This window comes from Macadamia integrifolia, chromosome 14 (genome assembly GCF_013358625.1).
Source record: "Macadamia integrifolia cultivar HAES 741 chromosome 14, SCU_Mint_v3, whole genome shotgun sequence".
In the NCBI taxonomy this organism is placed as follows: Eukaryota; Viridiplantae; Streptophyta; class Magnoliopsida; order Proteales; family Proteaceae; genus Macadamia; species Macadamia integrifolia.
The window spans coordinates 25,073,126-25,098,123 of NC_056570.1; the positions used below are offsets into that span (position 1 = coordinate 25,073,126).

The 24,998-nt window shown below is 38.0% G+C and overlaps 1 protein-coding gene and 1 pseudogene across 1 annotated transcript in view; both read right to left on the reverse strand.

Moving 5' to 3' along the window:
- Window positions 1–298: 298 nt before the first annotated feature.
- LOC122061085 lies at window positions 299–6,771 on the reverse strand (annotated as a pseudogene).
- A 7,497-nt stretch (window positions 6,772–14,268) lies between these two features.
- LOC122061098 (ubiquitin C-terminal hydrolase 13-like) overlaps window positions 14,269–24,998 on the reverse strand; it is a 120,071-nt gene continuing 109,341 nt past the window's right edge. The window contains exons 17-21 of the mRNA XM_042624284.1: window positions 16,286–16,354; window positions 15,608–15,694; window positions 15,350–15,466; window positions 14,860–14,943; window positions 14,269–14,770 (exon numbers count right to left, since the gene is read on the reverse strand). Coding sequence (XP_042480218.1) covers window positions 14,543–14,770; window positions 14,860–14,943; window positions 15,350–15,466; window positions 15,608–15,694; window positions 16,286–16,354 — 585 coding nt within the window. The 3' untranslated portion in view covers window positions 14,269–14,542. The remainder of the gene's footprint in view (window positions 14,771–14,859; window positions 14,944–15,349; window positions 15,467–15,607; window positions 15,695–16,285; window positions 16,355–24,998) is intronic.

Here is a 24,998-nt window from a genome sequence, read left to right on the forward strand (position 1 = left end):
GAAAAAAAATAATAATAATAAAGCCCAGAAAACAACGTGACCTCTACACCCAGACCGAAATAACCACCCACCTCCATGAAAACAAAAATCTTGATATTGTTGATGTTTCTATATGTACTCCCATTGATCGCTGTGCTGCTGCAGGGATCACGCTGCCTTTGAGGAACCTTCACCTTTTATATTTCTCTTTTTCTTACCCATCAAACACACCATTGGACACATGTACACAAGGTTTATGGTTTATGGTTAAGTATTGGCTACAATGTGATTTCTGGGAAAAGTCGAGTTCTAGTTGCCATTTAGGAAAAGAGTTAAAAGAGCCAATCCTTGATTTTCAGCTAACACCAATTATGTTCCAATCCACACCTTTACAAACAATAGATTTCACAATTACATTCTTACCCAAAAAAAAAAAGACTTCACTATTACATGGCTATGTACACAGGGGACCATCCTTGATTAGGTCCCTTTAATGATCTGGAAGAAAGTGATATTAATCTATCAATCTTCAAGCTTATGGACATAATGTACAAATGTAGCTAGCTAGCTCCACTTGATAGTGACTGGTTACTCAATTTTGATTCCTCTAATCTCAAGGGTATCCAACTTCTTGGGTTTTCTGTAATTCTTTAACAAGAGAGACCAGCAAACAACACTAACTGAAGAAGCAGCCATTGCAGCTCCAGCAACCCATGGTGGTAGACGGAAACCAGTGGATGGGAAAAGGGCCCCGGCAGCGATGGGGCTGCCGAATAGATTATAGCCCAGTGCCCAGAAGTAGTTCATACGGATGCGAGAGAAGGTTTTCCTGGAGAGGTCAATGGCAGTTATCACATCCTCCAAGTTGCTTTTCATCAGAACAATGTCAGCTGCTTCAATGGCTATATCTGTGCCGGCACCAATTGCCATTCCCACATCAGCAGCCACTAGTGCTGGTGAGTCATTAATACCATCTCCAACCAATGCCACTGTTAGTCCCATGGCCTGGATATGAAAGGGAAAATAATTATTCAAGCATTGGTAGGCAAGAGAAAGAGGGGGAAAAGAGAAAAATGTTAAAGAAAAAGAATCAATAACTCATTTCCGAAATAAATTTTAGGTAGACTTCTATTCCCCTTCCCCCCCCGGGGGACTGAAGGCCTCCTTTTCAATCTCCTCCCCCCCAGGACTGAAGGCCTCCTTTTCAATAAAGAGGAGAGATTAATCATAGCTCTATGCACTCTTGTTACAAAACAGCTCTTGGTACGTTATAAACCAATAAATATCCCTGCCTGTTCCCTGTGGGCAATCAGGAACAATGGATACCACAACAAGAGGAAGAAAATTTTACTTGCAACTCATCATGTTTTACCTGTAACTCCTTCACTTTCTCTGCTTTCTGTTCAGGTTTGGCTTCTGCAACAACAGTTTCAATTCCAATCTCCTTGGCGATGGCATTTGCAGTTCCCCAATTGTCACCTGTCACCATAATATTCCTAACATCCATAGACTTGAGAATGGAAATGACATCCTAGGCTTCAATGGGTCAGATATGGCTATCACTCCCACAACCTCCCGATCAATTGATACCAGGATTCCAGTTTGTGCCAGCTCTTCAGTTTCTACTAGGAGTTCTTCAACATCAACTTGAATGGATATCCCCGAGTCTAACATCAGGCTCTTGTTTCCGACAACTATTTCCTTGTTTTGAACAGTTGCTTTCACACCATGACCTGTAATGGAGACAAAATCTCGTGCTTCTGGCCACACATGTTTCTCTTCATCTTCTCTGAATTTCTTAGCATACTCAACTATAGCCTTGGCCAATGGATGTTCACTGTTAACCTGATAATATTTTAGTATGCCACACCATCAGAAGACCTCTACTTGGTTAGCTTCAAAGATATATGCAAAATGCTGAAACCAAAGTGAGACACAAGGAATGATATACAGTTGCGTTTGTGAAAGTACTAATAACAGCTGGCAGCAGAGAAAGAAGGGTCTACCTCAATTGCGGCAACCAGTTCATAGAAATCGCGAAGGACCATGTTTTTCAAGAGCCTTGTGCTTACAACCACAGGTTTTCCAATGGTGAGCGTTCCGGTTTTGTCAAACACAATGCAGTTCACCTAAAGAAAGAGTGAATCCTCAAATTGTGCTACTAAATAGTTGCTCTGGATTAAACTCAAAAAGTAAAAACAGAAAAAATCTGAAAACCATGAAAAAGGCAAGGGAATGGCAATGAGGTCAGGTCAAATTGGTATGTGTGTTTCCAACAGAAGAAAAATACTTAAGTGATTCTTATAGCTTTCAATTAACGTTTGAAATAGTTACACGTGGGATGTGGGGTTTGGATACATGTAGGTTGATTTTCAAATCCAGTGGGGTTAAGGAAGATCTTGAAAATATAACCTCATTGCCTATTCATAAACTAACTGATTTTTTAGACATAATAGAATAGAAAGATCGATGAGAAAATCTTTCATGCTGACCTTATGTGCACTTTCTAATGCTTGACCTCCTTTGATTTATACACCTTGAGAAGCACCAACTCCTGTACCAACCATAACTGCTGTGGGAGTTGCCAGACCTAGAGCGCAAGGGCAGGCTATGACTATGACAGAGATGCCAAATTGAAGAGCAAGCTGAAAGCCATCCATGGAGGATGGTATCCACGACTTTGGATAGCCATTCAATTTTTCAGCCAAAAACCAGGCAAGCCAAGTGCAGAATGCAAGGATAATAACCTGCAAGAGTTAAAGTTGATTATTTAGCAAAGCCTTGAAAAGCAGAGCACTTTCCTTTAATTACTAGTACATAAGCATCACTACATAGCTAGACTCAGCTCAGAATTAGAGTCCATCTTCTAAATCTACATGGTTGAGCCAACAAAAGGCCATTTGGATATGTGAAAAACTAAATTAAAAAATCAAAAGACATTATTTCTTGTAACAGCGGCTAGGGAATCAGTGCTCGGGGCTGCTACACAAGCTCAACTCTGCCATGTGCTGATTCAGTGTAGATAAACATGCATTTCCCCATGTAACAACAATACCAGAAAGATCACAAAAGGCAAGTTTAAGTCAGAATTCTTAAAAGTGCAACACAGTAATATTGCCAAATAATGATATTTTATCCTTAATTTGTCAGAACATTTTGCTTCAGACTATGGAACAGTGTATTTACTCCAATTTAATAAATTAAACAAAAGGTAGGAGAATACCCAAGGAGCAATAAAACAAACTAAAAAAAAAATAGAATAATTTATCTATACTCTGACATAAACTCAGCAGAGCATTTCAGATGGTCTCTAAAGTTGAAAAAACAAAGCTTTAAATTAAACCAATATTTGGAAGAAATCCACTTAGAAAGAAGGGAAGGTGGACAATAAATACTCACCAAAGGCACAAAATATTTTGAGATACGGTCAGCAAATTTCTGGACAGGAGCTTTGGCCATTTGTGCTGATTCTACAAGTCGAACAATCTGTGAGAGAGCAGCCTCAGATCCAACTCGGGTTGCCTGAGCATGTAACACCCCATTCTCATTCACAGTCCCTCCAATAACTGTATCACCTTTCCTCTTGTCAACTGGCCTGGCTTCTCCCGTTCTCATGCTTTCATTGACATGGCTTTGACCCCAGGTAACAAAACCATCACAAGCTACTTTTGAACCAGGCATTATCTTAATAACATCATTCTTCAGTATCAATCGACTGTCAATGTCTTGCTCACCTACCACATTTCCCTCTCTGTCAATAGTTAATAGTGTTGCTGTCTCTGGTGCCAAATCCATAAGCTTGGCAATGGTCTCAGATGTCTCCCCCTTGGCCAAAACCTCTAAATACTTCCCCAGTAAAATAAAGGAAATGAGCATTGAGCTTGTCTCAAAGAAATCTGTGGCCTTGAACTCCTCTGAAGTCGCAGCTCTCAACACTGAGTAGACAGAATAGGAGTAGGCTGCATTGGTTCCAAGTGCAATCAAAACATCCATATTTGCAGAGCCATGGCGCAATGCCTTAAAGGACCCAGTGTAAAATCTCCAACCAATAATGAATTGTACAGGGGTGGATAGTATCCACCTCATTATCTCTCCAAAGGTTAACATGTTGATCATTTTAGCATCAAGTCCTTGCCTAATACCGGGGATATACGTGAAGACCATAGAGGTAAGGAACACTGGGATAGTAAAAACAAGACTCCAGAGAAAGGATCTATAGTAGTTCTTAATCTCCTCTTTCCTAACAGAATCTCTTCCCCCTCCTTCAGGGAATATCATTGCTTTGAAATGCCCAGATCCAGTTGACTCTATAACGTGGATGAAAGTCCGTGGTCCTGTTTCATCTGGCTTGTAAGAAATGGAAATTTTATGAACCATAGGATCAACTGTCACATCTTGAACACCTGGGAGTGCTTGTAGAGAAATTTCAATCATCCTCATTGAATGACTGGTGCATACTCCATCTAATTTTAGCTGTATCTTGCTCCTGTCTTCCCCTGTACTAATAAGTATGGCTTCGAAACCAATGTGCTCAACTTCTTCAAGAAACTGGTTTTGGCTCACAATCTTTGGATCATAACATATTTCTACTTCTTCAGTTGCTAATGCAACTTGGGCTTTATTCACACCTTCAATACCTTGTAGAGCAGATTCAACAGTTCTTGAGCATGAGGTACAAGTCATTCCTTTTACACGTAATCAACATGTTTGCTTGGATCTCTCATTTACCTCATCCTTGATCAATGATGCTTCAAATCCAACATCTTTGATAGCCTCTCGAATTGTTTCCTCCCCATAGAATGCCACTTAAATAACACTATTTAGTAAATTGAAAAAAAAAAAGGTGATAAAGAAAACCATCCACCAAACTAATACCTAAAGCGGAATACATAGCTCTAGCACAAAAATAATGAGAATTAAAAGAGAAAACAAAAAAGTATACTAGAAGAGCAGTCTTATAGGCAAAGAAGACAAATTTATTACATGCCATCCACTTCAATACTTCCTTCCCCCAAAAGAGTTCGGGAGAGCTCCGACACTGATAATTTCAGTACGAGAAGTCTGGGACATTCATTTAAGATCTTTACAATTGGTAAAGGGTTCAACCAGTAGAGCCACCCACACTAGAGTGAGAGCTGCCACAAAAGCTCCATAAGTAAGTGAAATGAAGGTAAGTGAAATTAAAAAAACAAAATCCTTCAAATCGATTCTAATGATAACTGTGGACTGACTGAAAATTTTAATAAACACAGTAACCATTTAATTCACATTGAAACCATATTACTGAGATTTGAACAGAAAAAATATGGAAAATGGCCAATAAATTTATTTGTAGAGTTTAATTATCATGCTTAGCATATTCAGTAAAATTTTAAATTAGCCTTTTTTTTTTTTTTTTTTTTTTTTTTGCACCCAAGAAAATGAACCTTTGTTGTCCAGAATTGAGATGATCCAGATCACAAGAACAAAGAAGGGATCTAAACGATTGCTTTCACATCCCTTCATCTCACTTTACTTGTAATCAGGCAGAGCCAAAGTGGAAAGGGCTTCTTGGAGTAGGAGCTAGAGTGAATGTCACCTCATGGAGAGGCAACTTGGACCACAGTGAGAACATAGTGTCACTTGTAGTAGAACACATTTTTCACAAGGTACAGTGTATTGTAACAACCATGAGTAGCAAAGGGCCTAGCTTTTTGGGTAGAAGGTCAAGGACCAAGCTTGAGGCCTTTCCATTAGACCTTGGACAAGAGGCAAATTTAATAAGGTTTTATACACAAATGAACCTTTCAGATCAAGGATTTATATGCTTGATCATAGATACTGATGGTTAACTTCAGGAGCAGTCGAGTATAAAGCTGCTTCTTTAGAATCATATAAATTTCCATCTTGATATTATTGCCATAGAATGCTCCAACCTCTCTCCGGGATGAGCTTGTAGCTTTTCCTTGAGGCAAACAAGAAGCTAAATTCTAAAACTTCCACTGGCTTAAAGTAGCTATGAGATCCTCCTAAGCAGTTAATCTTATGGACAAAATAGAAGAATTGATCATTTTTCTATAACCTCAAAATAATATACGGAGGCCGGGTCCAAAAAGGTTATAGAATGTAGATGTTCTATTTGCTAATTGCAGTGTCTATATTTGAAATATTTCAAATAAAATTCAATATACTAAGCTGTTGGAGGCAAAGAAAATAAACCATCAAACAAAAGACAACAAACGGTATCAAAATCCCTTCCATAAGTTTTCCATCAGAAAAAAAAAAAAAAAAAAAAAAGGAGAATATAAATAGAACAACGAAGAAAAATAACTGAAAGAATCCTCAGAGTTGTGAAACTTACATTGACGAAATTAGGACAAAACAAAACCTGGGCTCTGTTATTCAGAACATCAACAGCAGCATCACGGATTCCCGGAAGTCGTTTAATGGCTTTCTCCACAGAGCCAGCACAAGCAGAACAGGTCATTCCAACAACGGAGAACAGAGCCTTGGCCTCGGAACCCTCGACGCTGTCCTGAACAGCTACACCCTTGGGGTATTTAGGCATCGAAGGATAATGTGGTCGAGGAGACAAAACTCCATTGAAGCTCTCATTCCTAGTACAAGCTAACGCCAAAAATTTGGTCGCCATGATCTCCTCCCTTCACTTTAACGACAAAGCTCTGCAAGCTTTCAAGTCTGAAGCTTCTCTTCTCTCTCTCTCTCTCTCTTCGACAACTCCAATTTGTTAAAGAAACTGAAAGAAGAAGAGATCACGTAACGTAGGGTTTGGACATTTGGTTTCAGCTCCCTCCCGGGTTTTTTGGTTGAAAACAGGTAATGTAACGAACCCTATGATATAACAAGCAACGCCGGAGGAGTGTCGGTTTGCCAAAACAGGTTCCCTGGCTTATGTGGTGAATGGTGATTGGACAATGTTGCTTTCTTTGCCACTTTGTGAGTGGGCCCATCTAATTGAATTTGTTGTTATAATGCTCATTCCCATCAAGATGATCTCAGCCATTGGATTGGATTATCATATTGCATCTTAATTGTGAATAACCAAACAATTTATATTTCTAATTGATAAATAATTTCATAGAAATAAGATTAAAAAATAGAAATTTAAAATCATACTAAAATACCCTAAAATATTGTCTATGGAAAAGGGAGATACATTAATCGCAAGGTATGTAGGAGAAAGAGTTATCTTCCAAGGCAAGTGTTTAATTATGAAAATAAAAGCATAATTAATTCTCACCTTCAAAGATATTATTGGCCCATTTACAATGTTCATAATTTTTTATTTTTTATTTTTTCTGATCATAGTAACATCCAAGATCGGCTAGAAGAGAGAAATCTTTGCATTCCATCCTAAAGTTTAAGTCTCTATCTACGCAATCAATAATGTTTTGAAACTCTAAAGCTATTTGCAACTTAAGATATATATGTAGAGTTCCAACAAGTAGGAACATTTAAACATAAAGTTTTAGTTCATTCAATTTGTTCTTACTCAAAACACAACTTAAATTATTGTAATCTTATTGGTGAACCTTATGCATCCAATGCATAATAGATTTTATATATAAAATCTTTACAATACTTAATACATTTATTGATAATTAAATTCAAAACACATGTATAACACCTCATATAACTACTTATCCTTGGGTTGTCCAGATGATTAGGGAAAATTGGGGATTGTGTAGATAGACGCACGGTCTCAGGTTCAATTCCCCATTTGTGCCCGAGGATTAGTTGAGGTGTGCATAAGTTGGCCCAAATACTTTGGTTAACTTTAAAAAAAAACTAGCCATTTAAGAATAATCACTTTTCTTATTAAAATTATTCTTTAAATTAGAATTGTAATATCATTATTACTTATAATCCCCAATAATAGACTAATAGTGCATAACTTCTTCAAGCCCTAATTTATCAAACACAATTTAAGAGTATTAGGAATAACTTCACCAATGCAATGTGGTGGGACTATATAAAAATTAATGATCTTATTTTACAACGTTTAATCATTGTCAATATAATCTGCGGTGAGTCATCCTCAACTTCCTTAAAAAAGAGATATTATGGATTTAACTATATATTATCTCAAAATAGTATGTATCATGACGTACCATGATTGTGATGTAACCATAACACTATATTACCTTAGAAACAATAATAGGTCCCCTTCATCAAAGATTCTTTTTTGTTTTTCTAGCACAAACTAGTAAATGGGTCGTCCCTTCATCAATTATTAATTTTAAAAAAAAAAAAATCAATCAAAGTCTAAAAAAGTAACAACATGAGGATATATTTATTTGTTTGAAAATCAAAATAACCCAGAGGAAGAACTCATTACCAACCTCCATCAACTCCTATGAATGTCCAATTATTCTATTAATAAGAAAACACACCTAGAGGGCAACATAATAGGTAGATTGACGCTTGCTTCAATCATTAGTGTACAAGCCTACAAGCCTAACCGTTGCACTATTGCTATTGCACCATGTTAGTCATAAGTCTAAAACTTGGAAATAGCCTCTCCTATAAAACAAGGGATCAAAGTTATATATATTTGCCTTCTTAGACGCTGCAATAGTGGAACCCTCGTGCATTAAATTGTTGCTCATATATATATATATATATATATATTTTCAGTTTGTAGACAAATAAGTATATACGCTAATTTTAATTTTGAAACTTTAATTTTATCTATTTTTAAAGTGAAAAGAATAATTGATGAAGGGATCCCATTTACTGTTTCTATGCCACTACTTCAAACTTAAAATAGTATTATAATTACATCACAATCATGATAGTATGTCACCATACACACTATTTTAGGATAATATATAGTTGAATCCACAATTCTCCTTTTTTATGAAAATTGAGAATGACTCATGGCACATTATATTGACAAAGATTTAAGTTGCAAGACTATGATTACTAATTGTAATGTAGTCCCAGTATACATTATTAGTGTGGATTGCATATAATAATAATATTGCAATTCAAGATTTAAAGAGAAGGTTAACAGGAAAAATGCTTTGTCATTAGATGGAGAGTTCTTTCATATAAGGTGTTATGCATAGGAATTCTATCTAATGTGGAGGGCAGGGGAAGGGGGAGAATCGAAAGAGTGACCTCTGCCCTAAACTTAGGCCAGGGTTCTACTATACTAACAACCACCACCATGCCAAGAGGCACTTTATAAATGCCACCTATTCGAAACGATATTTTATGACGGTGTGTTGGATTGACCTATGCAACTAATGGATCTAGATTGCATCTTTCAATAGATGTTGATGTAGTTAATTTTATAATAAAATAATGAGAGAGGGTTCTATAAAAGGCAGTTTAACTTCTGCATCAACACCAATGGGCCAGAGTGCACGTGGAAACATCAATAGTGGTGAGATTTATGCCTTTCATATAAAGTAGGATGGCCATTTTGCTCTCTTATATGTCTTGGCACAAGGGCTACATTGCCTATTTACTGGTTTTTTTTCCCCCTAAAATAATCTAAATTGTTCACTATGCATGGCTTTGGAACCTTTTCTTGGATTTTTTTTCAGACGTTTTGATAATTTGAGATGGGTCATAAGAATATATCCTATATATCGGGCCTAATAGGTAATATGTCTGCCCATTTAAGAATGGACTTTTGTTCTCTTGGTTAGTACGTCGGGTCCATTGGATTTAAACCATGTTAATGTTCTTTAAAATTATGATGGACCAATCACCAATTCTGTAAATGGGTCATAAGACTCAAAACCATATTCTTTTTATGGGTCCAATGGGGCCAATGGTTCTTTTGCTTTGTAAACTCATGCCCATCTTATATCCAATGGTTTAAACACCTGGGCCTAACATGGAAGCTCATGAAGTAAGCATTATACTCCCTAACAGCCCAACCCATGTTGCTAAAAATTTGAAAATCCACAATCGGGCAATGACTTTTAAGACTTTACCATGTTCTATCCCATAATTCTGAACGTAGCCTTAAGTCACTATTGAGTATTATGGCTCATAGTTGGATAAAAAATGCAAGAGATTGTTGTCTAGTCATGTGGATTTGCATCAGCGCTAGGGTTAATGAGAGTGTGCATAGGAACATCAACATAGATGTGATCCTTGATTTCATAGGGGGTGCACAGTTTTGGGGGGGGGGAGAATTGATTTATTTTGCATACTCCTATGGGCACAGGTTCCACAGCACCAGGCAGCATTCTTAATATATATTAAGGAAAAATTTTCTACCTGGTCCCATGCCCCTACGCCCAAACATAGGGGTTGGCAAAAAGGCCAACATATCCCCCTGGTTGGATGATTGTGTGACACTAGTTAGTCCTTACACTGACGCAGCGGCCATGGGACCAGGTTGGATCTCCAACCCATAACATTATCTTATCAAAATGATAGACAAGAAAGTGTATAACAAGTCAGCTCAATTCAATTGTCTTATCCGGTCCCACCCCACACTCATAAAATAAAAAATAAAGAGAAGATGAGAGAGACAAGTTCAACACTCTGTCCATGTTTGGCTTTTAAAGTTTCTAATGTTGCTGTTTCAGATTCTGAAAAGCTAGAGAAGATTCAGTAAAGAAATCCAATGAAAAGAAGACGTTTACTAATCTTTTCCACCAAAAGCAGGTCACGGAAGCCTCATAGGATATGCCACTATGGTTGATTGAGCACAAAAACCCTGATCATTATGATATAAACAAACGGATTGAGTTTTCCTTCACTATGTAAAAAAAAAAAATCTCTTCAATCATTGAATTTGATTCAATTGAGGAAAGATATTTTTGAACTTTTATCAATAAGAGATAAAATCTAGTGCTTCTGGACACACATGTTTCTCTTCATCTTCTATGAATTTCTTGGCATACTCAACTATAGACTTGGCTAGTGGATGGTGAGGGTTCCTCGTTTTGTCAAACACAATGCAGTTCACCTAAAAGAAGTGAATTCTCAGATTGTGCTATTAAATAGTTGATCTGGAGTAAAGTCAAAAAGGGAAAACAGAATAAATCTGAAAATCATGAAAAAGCATGGGAATGGCAATAGGGTCTGGTCAAATTGGGGTGTGTGTTTCCTGTGCCTAATGGAGAAAGTGTTTCCAACAGAAGGGGGAAAAAAAAATCAGTGATTCTTATAGCTTCAATTATTGTTTGAACCTGTAATTGAAGGATGTGGTGAGGTGCTTCGTCGAGTTTTTATCAATGTTTTCACCTTAGAATTGTTTTCCCTATTTTTATAGATTTTCCCCGATTTTGAAGCTTGTTTAGACTGTTTAGACCCTAGGGGATTTTCATAATTTAATAGTATTTTTTGACTATGCACGAATTTTAATATTGTTTTCATCATGTTTTATTAACCTAGCTAGAGTTTCCAGCATCTCGAATGATCCTATAGCCTTGTTAGGGTTTTGCTATATACATATCTGGTTTACTTTTCAGTATACTAACCTTTACTTTTTAGTATGTGTCTATTTGTTTATTTTCAATTCTTTATTTCTTGCAATAATTATTTATTTAGCCAAGTAATAGGAAGACTGATTTGCATCAGGCAGATTGAGGTGCCTAAGCTTCCCTGGATTGTAACTTAGACCCTCACTCATATCGATGATTAGACTAATTCTCCATTAGATGGATCTAGAGTCATTCTCTGTTTTGGGTGGGTCTTAGACCCTAATTCTAGGTGGGAATTCTTATTTTATAATTTCTCTCTCTTTCCCTAAGAGATGAGATGGAGGATAAGTGCGTATGGCCCTCCTTTCCTATGCCAGGTTATACAATGTTCTTACAAGGCTCAAATGCAACTACACATACTGTTTATGTATTAAACTAAATCACGTATCACTCTCGCATGTATTACTGCTAGATGTAGAAGAATGAGATTTTCAGTAGTTACTTTTTGTTAACCCTTTAACCTGAGAGATCTTTGTCTTTGCGATAGCACAACATGAGTTTTGTCGCACCAATTGTTGATGTCCCTGTAACTATATATCAGTGTACTAAATTCATAGTATTGTAATGTGAATGAAAGAAATGCTCAACACGGAACCCGCTGCCCTTAATTGGAGAATATCAAGGAGAGAGAATGCATGTATATGATTGGACAGAAAATTGTTTTTTTTTTTTTTTTTTGTCTTATCATCATCACAAAATCTTGGTACAAATATATACAATGAGTTATGGTTTGACAGTATTTAAAATACATGATCTATAATTCTTTTTTTTTTTGCTCATATTGTCCCCACAACCGCATGGACCGGGTCATACTGGGGTTGAATGATTGAATGAGAACCATTCAACTTTCACTGAAAGCAGTGAAGAGCACTAAACACCCCCGTGTGAATGGCCCAAGGTGAGCCCAGTGGGAGTCGAACTCAGGACGTCCGAGTTTATAGCTCGTACCAAGTTCGTTGCTCACCAACTGTGCTACCCCCTTGGATTTCCTTATAACTCATTATGTGATATTGTTTGGTGGAGTAACAATTATGCAACAAAGGTTATTTATTGACATTAACTATTTTATGTGAACTTAATGGTTTGAATTATTGGGCCAAAGAATGATTACTCAATATATTTCATTAAATTAAATGATTAGAGAGGTAATTATAAGTTAAATAATGTCTTTTTTTATTCTATCTTTTCCCTGTTTTGTAGCAAGCTTGGAATTAAAGATATTGCGCACACACACAAGGAAAGTTGAACTAAGGAATAAAACTCCTAGTCAAACAAAGCAACTAATCCTTACCTTGGGATTTTTATAAAAGCAAGTAAAAAATAAGGAGCCATATACGTTTTGGCTCTCCCTCCCCCTTTGTTTTTCTTCTCTCTCTCTTTTGTTGTTAAGAGAAAGGGTTTGTGAAACCCTAACCCTAAGAAAGAGAGAAAGTGTGTGTTCAAGCATTGGAGATTTTGATTCGTTCAATGAGTTGAAGGGACTGATTCTTCGCATTGATCTATTGTGGAAAAACTGTTATCAAAAGGAGGAACTTTACTCATGATTCTAGAATAAACAGTTTTATTCCCAAGTAATTAATTTTTTGTATAGTGATTCGGGTGTAAGAGATACCCCGATCTAATCATTTCCACTACGCAATCGAATTCCCTTCCATCATTCTCCTAAAATCGTAGGTGGCTTGGGTCTGAGGGATTTCTATACTCATAATATAGCTTTGCTATTGAAATTAGGTAGGCGATTTCTTATGGAGGAGTCTGCTATTTGGGTTAGATTGTGAAAAGCTAAGTATTTTCCTCACTCTTCTATTTTTCATACGAAGTTTTTACCTAGAGGAGTTTCTTGGCCTTGGAATAGGATTACTAGTATCATTCCTATCTGAAAGAATTTGTTTTTATCAAAGTTAAGAATGGTAGGAAGATTTTACGATGGTTAAAATTTAATATTGATGGCTACTCCGTTGGAAATCTAGTTAATTCAAATGCAGGTGGTATTCTTAGGAATTATGACGGCTTGCCAATGAAGAGTTTTTTCAAATTTCCTTGATGTCCACTCAAAATTTAATATGCCGTATTTACTGTTTTTCTTATTCCCTCCTCCTTTGGGATCCAATTAGCCAAATGCAAATCATTGTCAACCCAAATGGTAACAAAATGTCTCAAATCAAAATTGTGGATATTCCAGCAGCAATGAAAGGATTTTAGTGATTACCTTTCTTTTGTTACATGGAAAATTACCCACACTAGGAGAAGGATATACCATGGCAGATCTTCTTGAGAAAAGGGGGCGTCGTTCTTTCTTATCTTGGAAGACACATCCTGATTTTGTTAATGATTAAGTCCTTTAGAATGTACATGAAAGACCAAGATTTGGATTTATTTTCACATATTTTTATTTTCTTCATTTATAGTTTCATTGTTCTGAATCTTTTGCTGATGACAATGTCATAGGTGGGTCTCAAGACATTGATAAATGCAAGGTGGACTTTAAAATTCTTTCTATTTCTTTATAATTGTTGTTAGTGTTTCGAATGCCTAGACAATACTGCTTTTCCCCTTTCCATTCCACAGAAAATCTATGTAAAGATTAGCTCTGTTCAGAAACTAAGGACCAATCATAAGATAAGAGCCCTGCCCGTTCAACCTCTCTTTTTGTTACCTAATATATTAAGTTTTCCTTTACCAGAAAGGAAAAAAAAGATAAAGACAGCCCAGCCCGCGAGCATAATCCCCTTCAATTCCCCACTAGCAGCGGGTAATTCTCTGATTAAAAAATAAAAATAAAAAAATAATAACCAGCAGATCGCAGGTATTCTAAATATAAGGTGAATAGGCCATCTTGTTAAATGTTTCCAATCTGCAGTCTTTATAAAGAAAAATTGATCCATAACTCCAGTGGCTGATAGGATAGCCAAGGCAATGGTGGAAATATGTCAGTGTAATCAAATGTACATCTGTTTCTGTTCTAATTTAAGATAGTTTTTGATCAGGAAAAAAAAAGAAAAAATGGCTTTCAAGTTTGGGCTCTAAAGAAATTTGAATCGCCTATGAAGAGGCCTTCATATGCCTAGATCTGAAAATAAGATTCGAAGAGGAAGAATATACAGAAAATATCAGAATAGATATGAGAATAGTGAGGCGAGAGAGAAAATAGAGATAGACAGAGAGAGAGAGAAAGACAGCTGTTGATAAAAATTAGTGCCAAATTCATCTCCATATGGGTTCCCCTTAGGGCGTGGGCATTTCCAAACCATTGTATCCGCATCATAATCCCTATTAGGAGTCCTGTAAGAGTGCTCCAGCCCAAGGTGTTGCATCCATGGTCCATGGGTATCTGTTATCTGAAGAGGGGAACAAAAACATATCAGGTCACAATGGAATGAAAGACTAAAAAAAAGTATATTAAATACAGCAGCTTCAATGGACCTACCTGAAAATGACTGGATACAATGTCATTATCTTTAAGAACTCGACGAAATATGGGGCCAGCCGATGGAATAAATGCAAAGTTCCACTGAAGAGATTAGAGAGAGAGAGAGAACAAATATTTATTAGATGTACAATGGAAACCATTTTTCAAGAATTTTATGGTTTGCGATCGTTCTTGTACATGTCAACTGAGAAGTGAGAAAGATATCAAATTGAATAAAAGAAACACCTCAACATCCACTCCTAGAGTTGTCTAATACCTAGATTTGAGAAACTAATTGGTCCATCCAAGTTGAACCTCTTAAACTCTCAAGCCTTTAGTTAATTCTGTTAATAAAGATTTTACTCTTCTTGGCCCTTGTTAGTCCACCACTAATGGGGTACAGGATGTGTGGACAGATAACACTAAGTCGAACAGCCAAAAGATCTAGATCAGCATCCACTAGACATCCCTCCCACAAATAAAAAGCAAGTTAAAAAAAAAAGGATACCTTAACAAACTTCTCCTCTGGAAACTGCCAATTCATCTGTATACGCTCTTTAATTTTGGCCAATGTCTCACCTTCATGAATGATCAAGGAAAAGGGCACTCCAAAGTACTCAAAGAACTGTTGAAACCAAAAAGTTTAAATACACAAACATTTTCAAAGTTGATTTTGCCCATAAATAAGCTTTCGTCACTCTGCAAAGATTTTCTACACTTCAAATAAGAATGATGGTAAAAAGATAAAATCTAATAATTCTTTTACCATCTGGTTTTGGGATGTATCCCTTGTGAAGTGGAAGATATGAATTAAGCGAATCTGATGACCAAGGTTTTTCCCTTCTTCAGGATTCTACAATAACAATCAATGCTTAGTACCGTCAATTTGCACTAAAATACGTCAATTTAATGCTTTTAAATCCAATGCTTTGACTTGTTTCAAGAGCATGTGAGCAAATCTGGTTGAAAATTTTAACAGTAGATCTCCACCTTATTTTTTTTGGGTTTGATGGTGCAAGTACTTTAAATTAGAAAATTTCTTCACAAAAACTATCCTTTTCCACCTCAGAAGTTTCCAAACCCAATCTTTACCAGTCACTCATTTAAACTTTGCAAGTGTGGTTTGCTCCTCCACGATAAGAAAATCAACCAAGCAAAGTTTCATAATTCATAACTTCAAAAAAAAAAAAAAAAAAAAAAAAAAAAAAGGCTTACCTTAGATCCTTGAAAATATTTTAGGTAATGATTTCTATCAAAAGCCAGCACAAAAAAAATTTAGGTTTTAAAACTTTCATGTAGCCATGGGCGTTTCGACTCCAATCCCAAAAAATTCTCAATTTAAGGAGGTTCTACAAATAAACAGGCATAACCATGCACCTACCACAAGCATGCAAATATACAACAAGCAGAGTAACAAAATGCTATAAAGAAAGAACATAGCTACCTCCTCGTTTTGTAGTGGCAACGGGCAGCAATTATAAATGTACTCTACCTCTTCAGGTATGGCAAAGTTCTGCAAGGATGTCATTCAAAATTAATCACTGGACAAAAATGAGCATCAATAGACAAATTATGATCAGGTCTCAGAAGTTCTCTATGGAATTTATAGATGTTGACTGCAGCAATTCATTTCTTTGATATTTACCAAATTTATTTATTATTGTTGGCAGGGACATTCGCATTCAAGTACTCTAACACATAACAGGGTTTCGTCACCTCAACTGTTACTGTTGACAAAATCCAAAACCAGACAGTACAAACAATTGCAGAACAGAGAATATAGGATATGGACCTAACAGAACAGAATATAAGTCTAGAAACAGACAATAGAAGCATTGATAGAACAGGACAGGAATCCACCAAAACCGTGAAGAGAATCCAGTCTTCTTCCAAGGGACATGGTTCGAGAACTCGCTGAGATCTCGTTTTCTGAAATTAGCGAGACGAAACAGGAGGCAAGGTGAGAAATGTACAAGATCTCAACCGAGATCTCGCCACTTAACTCGGTATCGACCAGGTTCGATCCAAACTTGGTCCAACCAAGTCATGTAAAGACCAGGTTTCGACCCAAAGTAAGAGAGTCTCGCTGGTTTTGCCTCTTGCTCTATATTTTGGGACAAAAACACCATAAAGCTGTGGATGTGGTATTTCTTCTTGGAGATCTTCCTTGTTACAGTGATTGAAGCAAAGATCTTCAACCTTGGTGGTGACTTTTCTTCTCAAGAACCCTTTAAAGTAAAAATTCTTCCCAAACCCATATTTTTCATAGAAAAATCATTGAATCTTGTTTCTTGCCATTGATTTTTTTTATATGTGATGCTACTAAGTATAATCTATAGATTCATGGAAGAAAAAATATTTTTTTGTTTAAAATTTTTTTTTTTTAAATTTTCTGTTCAAATAAATGATTTTCTTGCAAATATAAAATTGAAAAAATATGATTAATATATGATGTTTGCTACTCAATTTTTTATAAGTTGCTCACCAAAGGCTGATCTACAGCCTCATGGTGTCCATTTTTTTTTTTTTTTTTTCAGTCAATAAATTAATTAATACATTTTTTGAAATATATAATATATATTAAATAATTACAAAAAATAAAAAAAATATGAAAAACATTTCTGTTTTGTATTGAAAATTACTTTACTGTAGTGTAAATGTTTTTAGTGTATTTTGAAATGAAAATGGTGTTCTTAGTTTCACGCTCCAATACTTTATTATTAATAAAAAAAAATTAAGAAAAAAATTATAAAAAGTAGGGATTAATATGTAATAGCTATATGATATTGAATAGCTCTAAATGCATACATTTTTTAATATAAGATGTTGAATAGTTACTAATTCATGCATTCTTTTATGTAATAGTGTTGAAGTTGGGGGCACAATGTCTAGTGCTGACGGTGGAGATATTGCATCGTTACATGGAGATCCAATGTCAGATGACAAAAAAATCAAGGTGTTAGGTACTGTAAGAAAATGATAAATTCTGGAGGTATCACTAGGTTGAAGCAACATTGGCTGCGGGGTACAAGGATGTTGCCAAATGCCCCCAAGTTTCATATGAAGTGCAAAAACAAGTGCAACGAAGACTACAAGGTGGAAGGTTAAAGAGGGCGGAGTAACAAAAGTTGGATCCAAAATTCAATGAAGCAGTATTAGAAAGGTACCCAACAACAGTTGATGTTGACTCTGATGACTCCGATTCTAATAGTGATAATAGGCAAGACCGAGTTATGACAAGGGCAGAGTGGAGAGAATTGCAACAAGTTAAGGTAGCGAGTAGGATCTCTCATCAAGTGGAAAAACTTAAGTGGGTAGCGATAAAGAGAGGAGCAGGTGGCTTTGGTTCTAGAGCAATTGCATCAAATGTGCCTCCCACAGAGGAAAGAAGGAATAAGCAGAGGAATGTGGATGTGCCTTTCAGGAGAACTTAGAGTGTGAGGGCTGCCATACCCCCATCACCACCCTCAAGACGACATGATAATCCTGATGAGATCTTGAGGCAAGATCCTTTGATATATAGATAGCAGGATACAAGACAAAGAATCATGAAGCAAGTATGGGGTATATGGAAACAACTTGGGGATGCAATGTCAAAATGGTTTTTCTATAATAGCATCCCACCTAATGCTGCACAAGAAACATATTACCAGTCCATGATTGACACTGTAGGAAGGGTTGGTCCAGGAACAAAAGGGCCCACTCCTTATGCGATGATGAATGTTTATTTGCCTCATCAAAAGGAGTTGGATGAATATATTAATGGTATAAAGACTCAGTGGGAATGATATAGAGTTACTGTGATGTGTGCTGGTTGGACTGGACCAACTAGACAGTCCATCATCACCTTCATGGTGTATTGTCATGGGAAGACTGTCTCCTTAAAGTCTGTTGATGCATCCAAAGAGAAGAAGGATGCAATGTACTTATACAAGTTGTTGAAGCATGTTATTATAGAGGTGGGGCCTGAGAATGTTGTTCAAATTGTGACATACAATTGGAGCAACTTCAAGAAAGCGGGGGAGAGACTAACGAATACGAAGAGCAAACAAATCCACCTTTTCTAGACACCATGTGCAACCCACTACATTGACTTAATGCTTAAAAACATGGGGAAGAAGTCTTTGGTATGCTGTGTAGTCGAACGGGTAAGACAAGTGACAACATTTGTTTACAACCATGGATATTCTCTATCTTTGTTGAGGAAAAAATGCGGTGGAGATTTGATAAGGCCAGGCATTACCTGATTTCAACCAACTACATTGCATTGAAGAGCATTCAGGATAAGATGGTTGGTTTGAGATCCATGTTTGCCAGTGAGGAGTGGTTTGGATGGAGGGAATTGGGTTCCCCAGGTGGTAGGGCAACACATGCCACATCTATAGTGAACAATTGTGGCAGGATGTGAAGAAGGTCCTTATATTTGGCCTAGTTGTAACTGTCTTGAGGTTGGTAGAATCAGAGAGGCAGCCTACCTTGCCATATGTGTATGCTGCAATGGAGAAGATGAAAGCGAAGGTGAGAGCATCCATTCCTAAGGGTGCAAAATATTACATCAAAATTATTGAAGAGAGATGGGAGAAACATTTGATGCATCCACTGCATAAAGCTGGTGAGTTTATAAACTTAACTATAGTCTAGGTTAAAGTTACTTTACATTCAATGACACGTTCTTTATGGAATTTGTAGCGTATTATCTCAATCCTAAGTTCCACTACAAGTACAATCTAGGAATGGTTGATGTATTTCTAGAAGCAGTGGAACTTGTGGTGGCAAAGTTGGTCCCTAAACCTGATCTACATGCAACATGCAACACTGAGGTGGGTTAATGTTTGAAATATGTATAGTTTTCTAAGTCTTAATGAATTCCCTATTGTGTACTAACTTGTATTCATTATTTGAAACATGTATAGATAAAGGAATTCAGGGATGCTACAGAGAGTTTTGGTCATGCAGCGGCAGTGGCTGGAAGACAAAGTATTGCCCTCTGGTGAATGGTGGGTCCTTTATGGAAAAGATGCACCTAAAGGAAGATAGCAATCAAGGTTCTCTCCCAAACTTGTTCTGCATCTAGATGTGAGCGCAATTAGAGTACATTCTCACTGATCCACACCAAGAGGCGGAACCGACTGGGTCACGAAAAGCTACAATAGTTAGTGTTTGTGCACTACAATATGAGATTGAAGATGCAGCACATACATCAAGGCATGGAGGGTAAAAGTGAATCAATTGAACTTTCTCACGTTTTCCAAGAAGACTCAGATGAGGAGAATCCCCTATACCAATGGGTGAAGGATCGAAGTGAGCCACTTATGGATTGGCCTGGGGGTAGGCCTGACCCCCTGGTAGCTAGTCAGATGGGTACTGACGTGGATGAGTATATGTCTCAAGAGGGCCGTGTGCTTTCATAGGTACCCAGGCCTTTTGAGTCCCAAGCTATTGGAGTTTATGTGGAGCCTGAAACTGTTTGGTCGCGGTCCAGTGATAATGATGATGATGATGGTGCAGGACTTGGTGGTGGTGGTAGTAGTGGAACCCATGTTGGTGATGGTGATGGTGGTGATGGTGACGGGGACGGTGATGGTGACGACGATGGTAATGGTGATGGTAATGATGGTGGTAATAATGGTGGTGATGGGGGGATGTGCGAGAGGTACCATTACACTGAACCGGGCAAGAGCTGGTGTGGTTCACAAGAGAGACTCAGTTCACTCATGCCACACAGGACGTGGAGCACGGTGCATGTTCCCCCACACCTTACAAGAGAGGCTCACATCGTCGATTCATAGCTGGTGGAGAAGAGCAGGATAGCATGGACTCCATGGATATCTCTATTAGGAGCTTGACTGACACTCTAGGAGGCTTTAGAATGGAGAGTGGTATTCATGAGAGCAATTGCATGCACCGTCAGCTATATATGGCACAATGACAACTTGTTCAGACTATAGTCATTATAGTCAATTTAGCCAGTTTGAACACCCACGGGCCAGCTCTTTCCCCTCTGCCATTGAGTATGAGTCACAGTCACAGTCACAGTCACAGTCACAGTCACATTGGGCCAAGTTTTGTGTATAGCATCTTCGGGGTTCTATCCCCAAGCCATCCATGCCAGTGTAGGTTCCTGTTCGTCGAGCACCAACCACCAACTATGGATCTCATTCCAGCCCATTTAGTTTCAGAGATATCTACCCAAGGATTGGGCATCTCCAGTTTGTTGGTGATGATGTTTATAGAGCTGCTGTGGTAGAGTATTACTTCCGTCATACTATGTCATGGCCAACCTTTGTGATTTAATCAGAGCAAAACATGCTTCGACATCAGCATCAACAAATATGGAGGCTATGATGATATGGTCCGACACTTATTTCAGTATTAAGAGTCTTGGTCTCTAGGATGGAGTCTAAATGTCTGGGTGTCTACTATATCGGTATATCTATGTTAGTTATTATTAATATGTACTTTATACAGCTATGTTGTTACTTGTTATGTTAATTCCTCTTATCTTATGTCATTTCAAATTTTCAATGTATGTGACTCATCAATCATCAATAGTCATTAGAAATGATGGCTTTTATATTCTAATGATTATGTTGTGTCAGAATGATGATTGTGGAAGGTGGATTGGTGAATATATCATACTAGACGAAGGGTTCGAAGAGTCGCTGACTACGTTTTTTTTGGATGAATAAATTAATTCATTACCAAGAGAGAGAGAATACACAAGGGGGGAAGAAAGGGGGGGAAGCGAGGCTAGTCCCTAACAAAGCCAATAGGAACCAAACCTAGTAAAACAAAACTAGCCGAACTAGCTGAAGAAATAAGGAAACATCCAAGAAGACAGCAACAGCAGGGCAAGAGAGCTAACCGAAGAGAACAAGCAAGGATAAGGAGGAGGCACCATGTCCATGCTAAAGTTCCAGGAGGTAAGGATAAGTCTATTCCTAGGGGTGCTAGGGACAGGCTTATGGTGAATGAATTAGATTTTGGAGCTAACATCAAAGTAGATGGCATTCCAAATATTGTCCAGGGAATGAGAATTGGACCACCATCTACGAATGTTGCGCTCCATCCAGATGTGGCTAATGGTGGCTGAAAAGGCTAGCTTTCCAATGGTGTCACAGATGGTGCGTCTAGAGAAGGTCATGTCCATCCAAATCCATTCTCTGTCGAAGTCTAAGATGGGTCTAATGGAGGGCCAGCATTTAGAGAGGACCAACTTCCAGACAGAGGAAGAGAAGGGGCAATTGAAGAAGAGATGATTGATGTCTTCCTCACCAAGGGGGCAGAAACAGCAGGAGGGGGAAGTAGGAATATGCCGGTGAATAAGGAAAGCTTGGGTAGGGAGACAATATGAGAGGCATCTCCAAAGAGTAAGGCTATGGCGGGGATGTGTCCTTTGAACCAAACGAGATTTCACCAGGGAAAAAGAGGACCTGAATAACGAATAAAAGACCAAGCCAAGGCAGAGGAAAACATCCCATTGGATGAGGGCAGCCAAGTACAAGAGTCGGCTCTTCCTCTATGGCCAGAGGGGAGCAGTGGGAGAGAGGACCAAAGATCATGGAGAGTAGGGGAAAGCGAGGGGGGACCATCCGAGAGGAGAAAGGATGTGGGCCACCGGAGCCGAATTGGGAATACCAGAGGAGTAGATGGTTCGAGGGGAGATCAGCGAGGAGAGGATACCAGCAGGGTGCCAGGGGTCCATCCATAAGGAGGTGGTCAGCCCATTGCCAATGGTGAAGGAAATGGCATCGAGAGCCAAAGGCCAGAGGGAGAGTATTTTCCTCCAGATCTAGGAGGGGACGGGGACAGACCAGAGGGAGTGATCTTTGAGGAGGTAGGAATGGACCCAATCAACCCAAATCCCATTCTGCTTGGAAGAAATTTTCCAAATGAGTTTCAGGATGCCCACAAAATTAACCTCTTTGATTCTCCTAATGCCCAGCCCCACCTCAGCCTTGGGGAGACGACTTTGTCCCATCCAAGAGGGTGAAGAAATTTGGAAGCTCCAGAGCCTTTCCATAGAAAGGAGCAGAAGATTCTCTTGATTGTCATAGTGATGAAGGAAGGGAGGGAATAGATGTCTGACAAGTAAAGGTACATGGATTGGAGCACAGAGAGGATGTGGGTGAGACGGCCCACATAAGAGAGAAGGCAGCCTTTCCATAGTTGAAGCTTCTTCCTGAGAAGGTGGAACATAGGAGAGCAATGGTGGGCAGCAAGCCTGGAAGTAATGAGGGGGAGACCAAGATACTTGACAGGCAGGGATCCGACTACTTACATAGAGTACAAAGTCAAAGTACCATTTTGAGTTTGATTTTTTAAAAGCTGATGTTTCCAATGTGTTTAGAATGCCTAAAATAGGGTAAATACACAGTTTCAGGAGCTACAAAGGCCATATGCCCACTGAGATCAACCAATGAGTTGAGCACAAAAAAAATATAAGATCTCGACGAGATCTCGCCAGATCTTTTTTTTTGGGATAGCAAGATGGGTGGCGAAAGCGAGATCTCAAACCTTGTTAAGGACTCCGTCCTAGTTTTGACATGGAATCCACAGAGTACACTACTGAATACATAACAATGATTCGCGAAAAATAAACTGATATTACTTCCAATCATTGGGGTTGCCTATATGCTTTTACATTTTTTTTTTAAATAATGTCAGCCAACAAAATAAGTGATGGGGACATCACAGACGATGTCGCAGAGGCCAGCCTAGCTAAGGTTCTATCTAGTTGGATAGTTGATGATCACCATGGGAGCCCACACTGAGTGACGACTAATCTGTTTGGGGGAAGAAAATTTTCAGTTCTGAAATTTACCTTTACAGCTACACATGGGCCCCACCTTGGACAGCCACGCAAGAACCTGAAGATTTCTCAATGCTGGAATTTATCTTTGACAACTACACATAGTTCCCACTTGAGCAGCCGACACAGGAGGCTAGTGAGAATGCCAAATCGAGATTTCAGCTTTGTTGATTCCATTTTTTTTTTTTTGGAAAGTAAACTTGCACCTTTTATTTATTATTTCCTAAGTTGGTGAATTAGACTAGGACTCTTTTATATTTTTTAATTATCTTCCTAATTTATTGGATTTAGACTTTTTTTTTAATTATCTTTGTAATTTAATGGATTTAATTAGGGATCATTTTGTTAGTAAATTAGAGTAGGACTCCAAATTTTATTGCTTTCCTATTTTGTTGGGGATGACTAGTAATTCTTTGTCCTTTAGTTTATATTAGTTTGTAAGGCCTATGGCCAATTCAATTGTGAATGAAAAAAAAAAAAAAGCAAAACTGAATGGTGCCATGGACTCCTCTCCATCCATCGTGGATGCCTCTCCCTCTTCTTCTCTCTTTCTCTCGGCAAAATAGTGAAACCCCAACCCCTTCATTCTCTCTCATTTTCATGTCCATCTATTAAATCAGCATGACCCCATTCCCCAATGATTTCTGTCCCCTTCTGCTTTTCCTTTGATTTCAACATGAATTACTTGTATCACTAGTCACTCAATTTCCTCCACATTGGGTATTGCTGCCCTGTTATTGGTGACATATCACAGACTAGTATTGCATCTTATAGTTACGAAATATTGAAAGGCATGCATTCAATATGATACTCTGCTGTCTATGTTCCCATCCCCATATTCCCATTGATAACTTGTTGAGTTGTTGAATTCAGCTGTGGATTCTTTGTTGATTATTCCTATGGTATTATTATGTTTTGATCTTTATTTTTATCATGCATGTTACTGCCCCTCCCTACTTTCAGCTCAATCCTAAACCTTATACGGTCTAAGTTTAGTCTACTTAGTTTGTAGGAACCCAACCCTCTCAAGTAACCCCCTACATCAATTCTGGTATCAGAGCACGGTTGTGATGTTTAGGTTGTTGCTGATCTTATCCCTATGTCTTGCTTACTGAGGTCCAATCTTCGTCATAACATTTCCATAGTCGAGTCTAAGTTGAGAAAGGGCTACAACAGGTTAGAGGACACTAACTTCCTTAGCTTGACTGGACCAAATAACATAGGACACAACTACTACCAAAATCACATCCTTGCACAGTGAACGAGGTTACTTCACCAAAACGAAGAACCCTTGAAAATCGTCCAAGCTATCCAGGAGTTGCTTAGAGTTGATCAAACTAAGTCG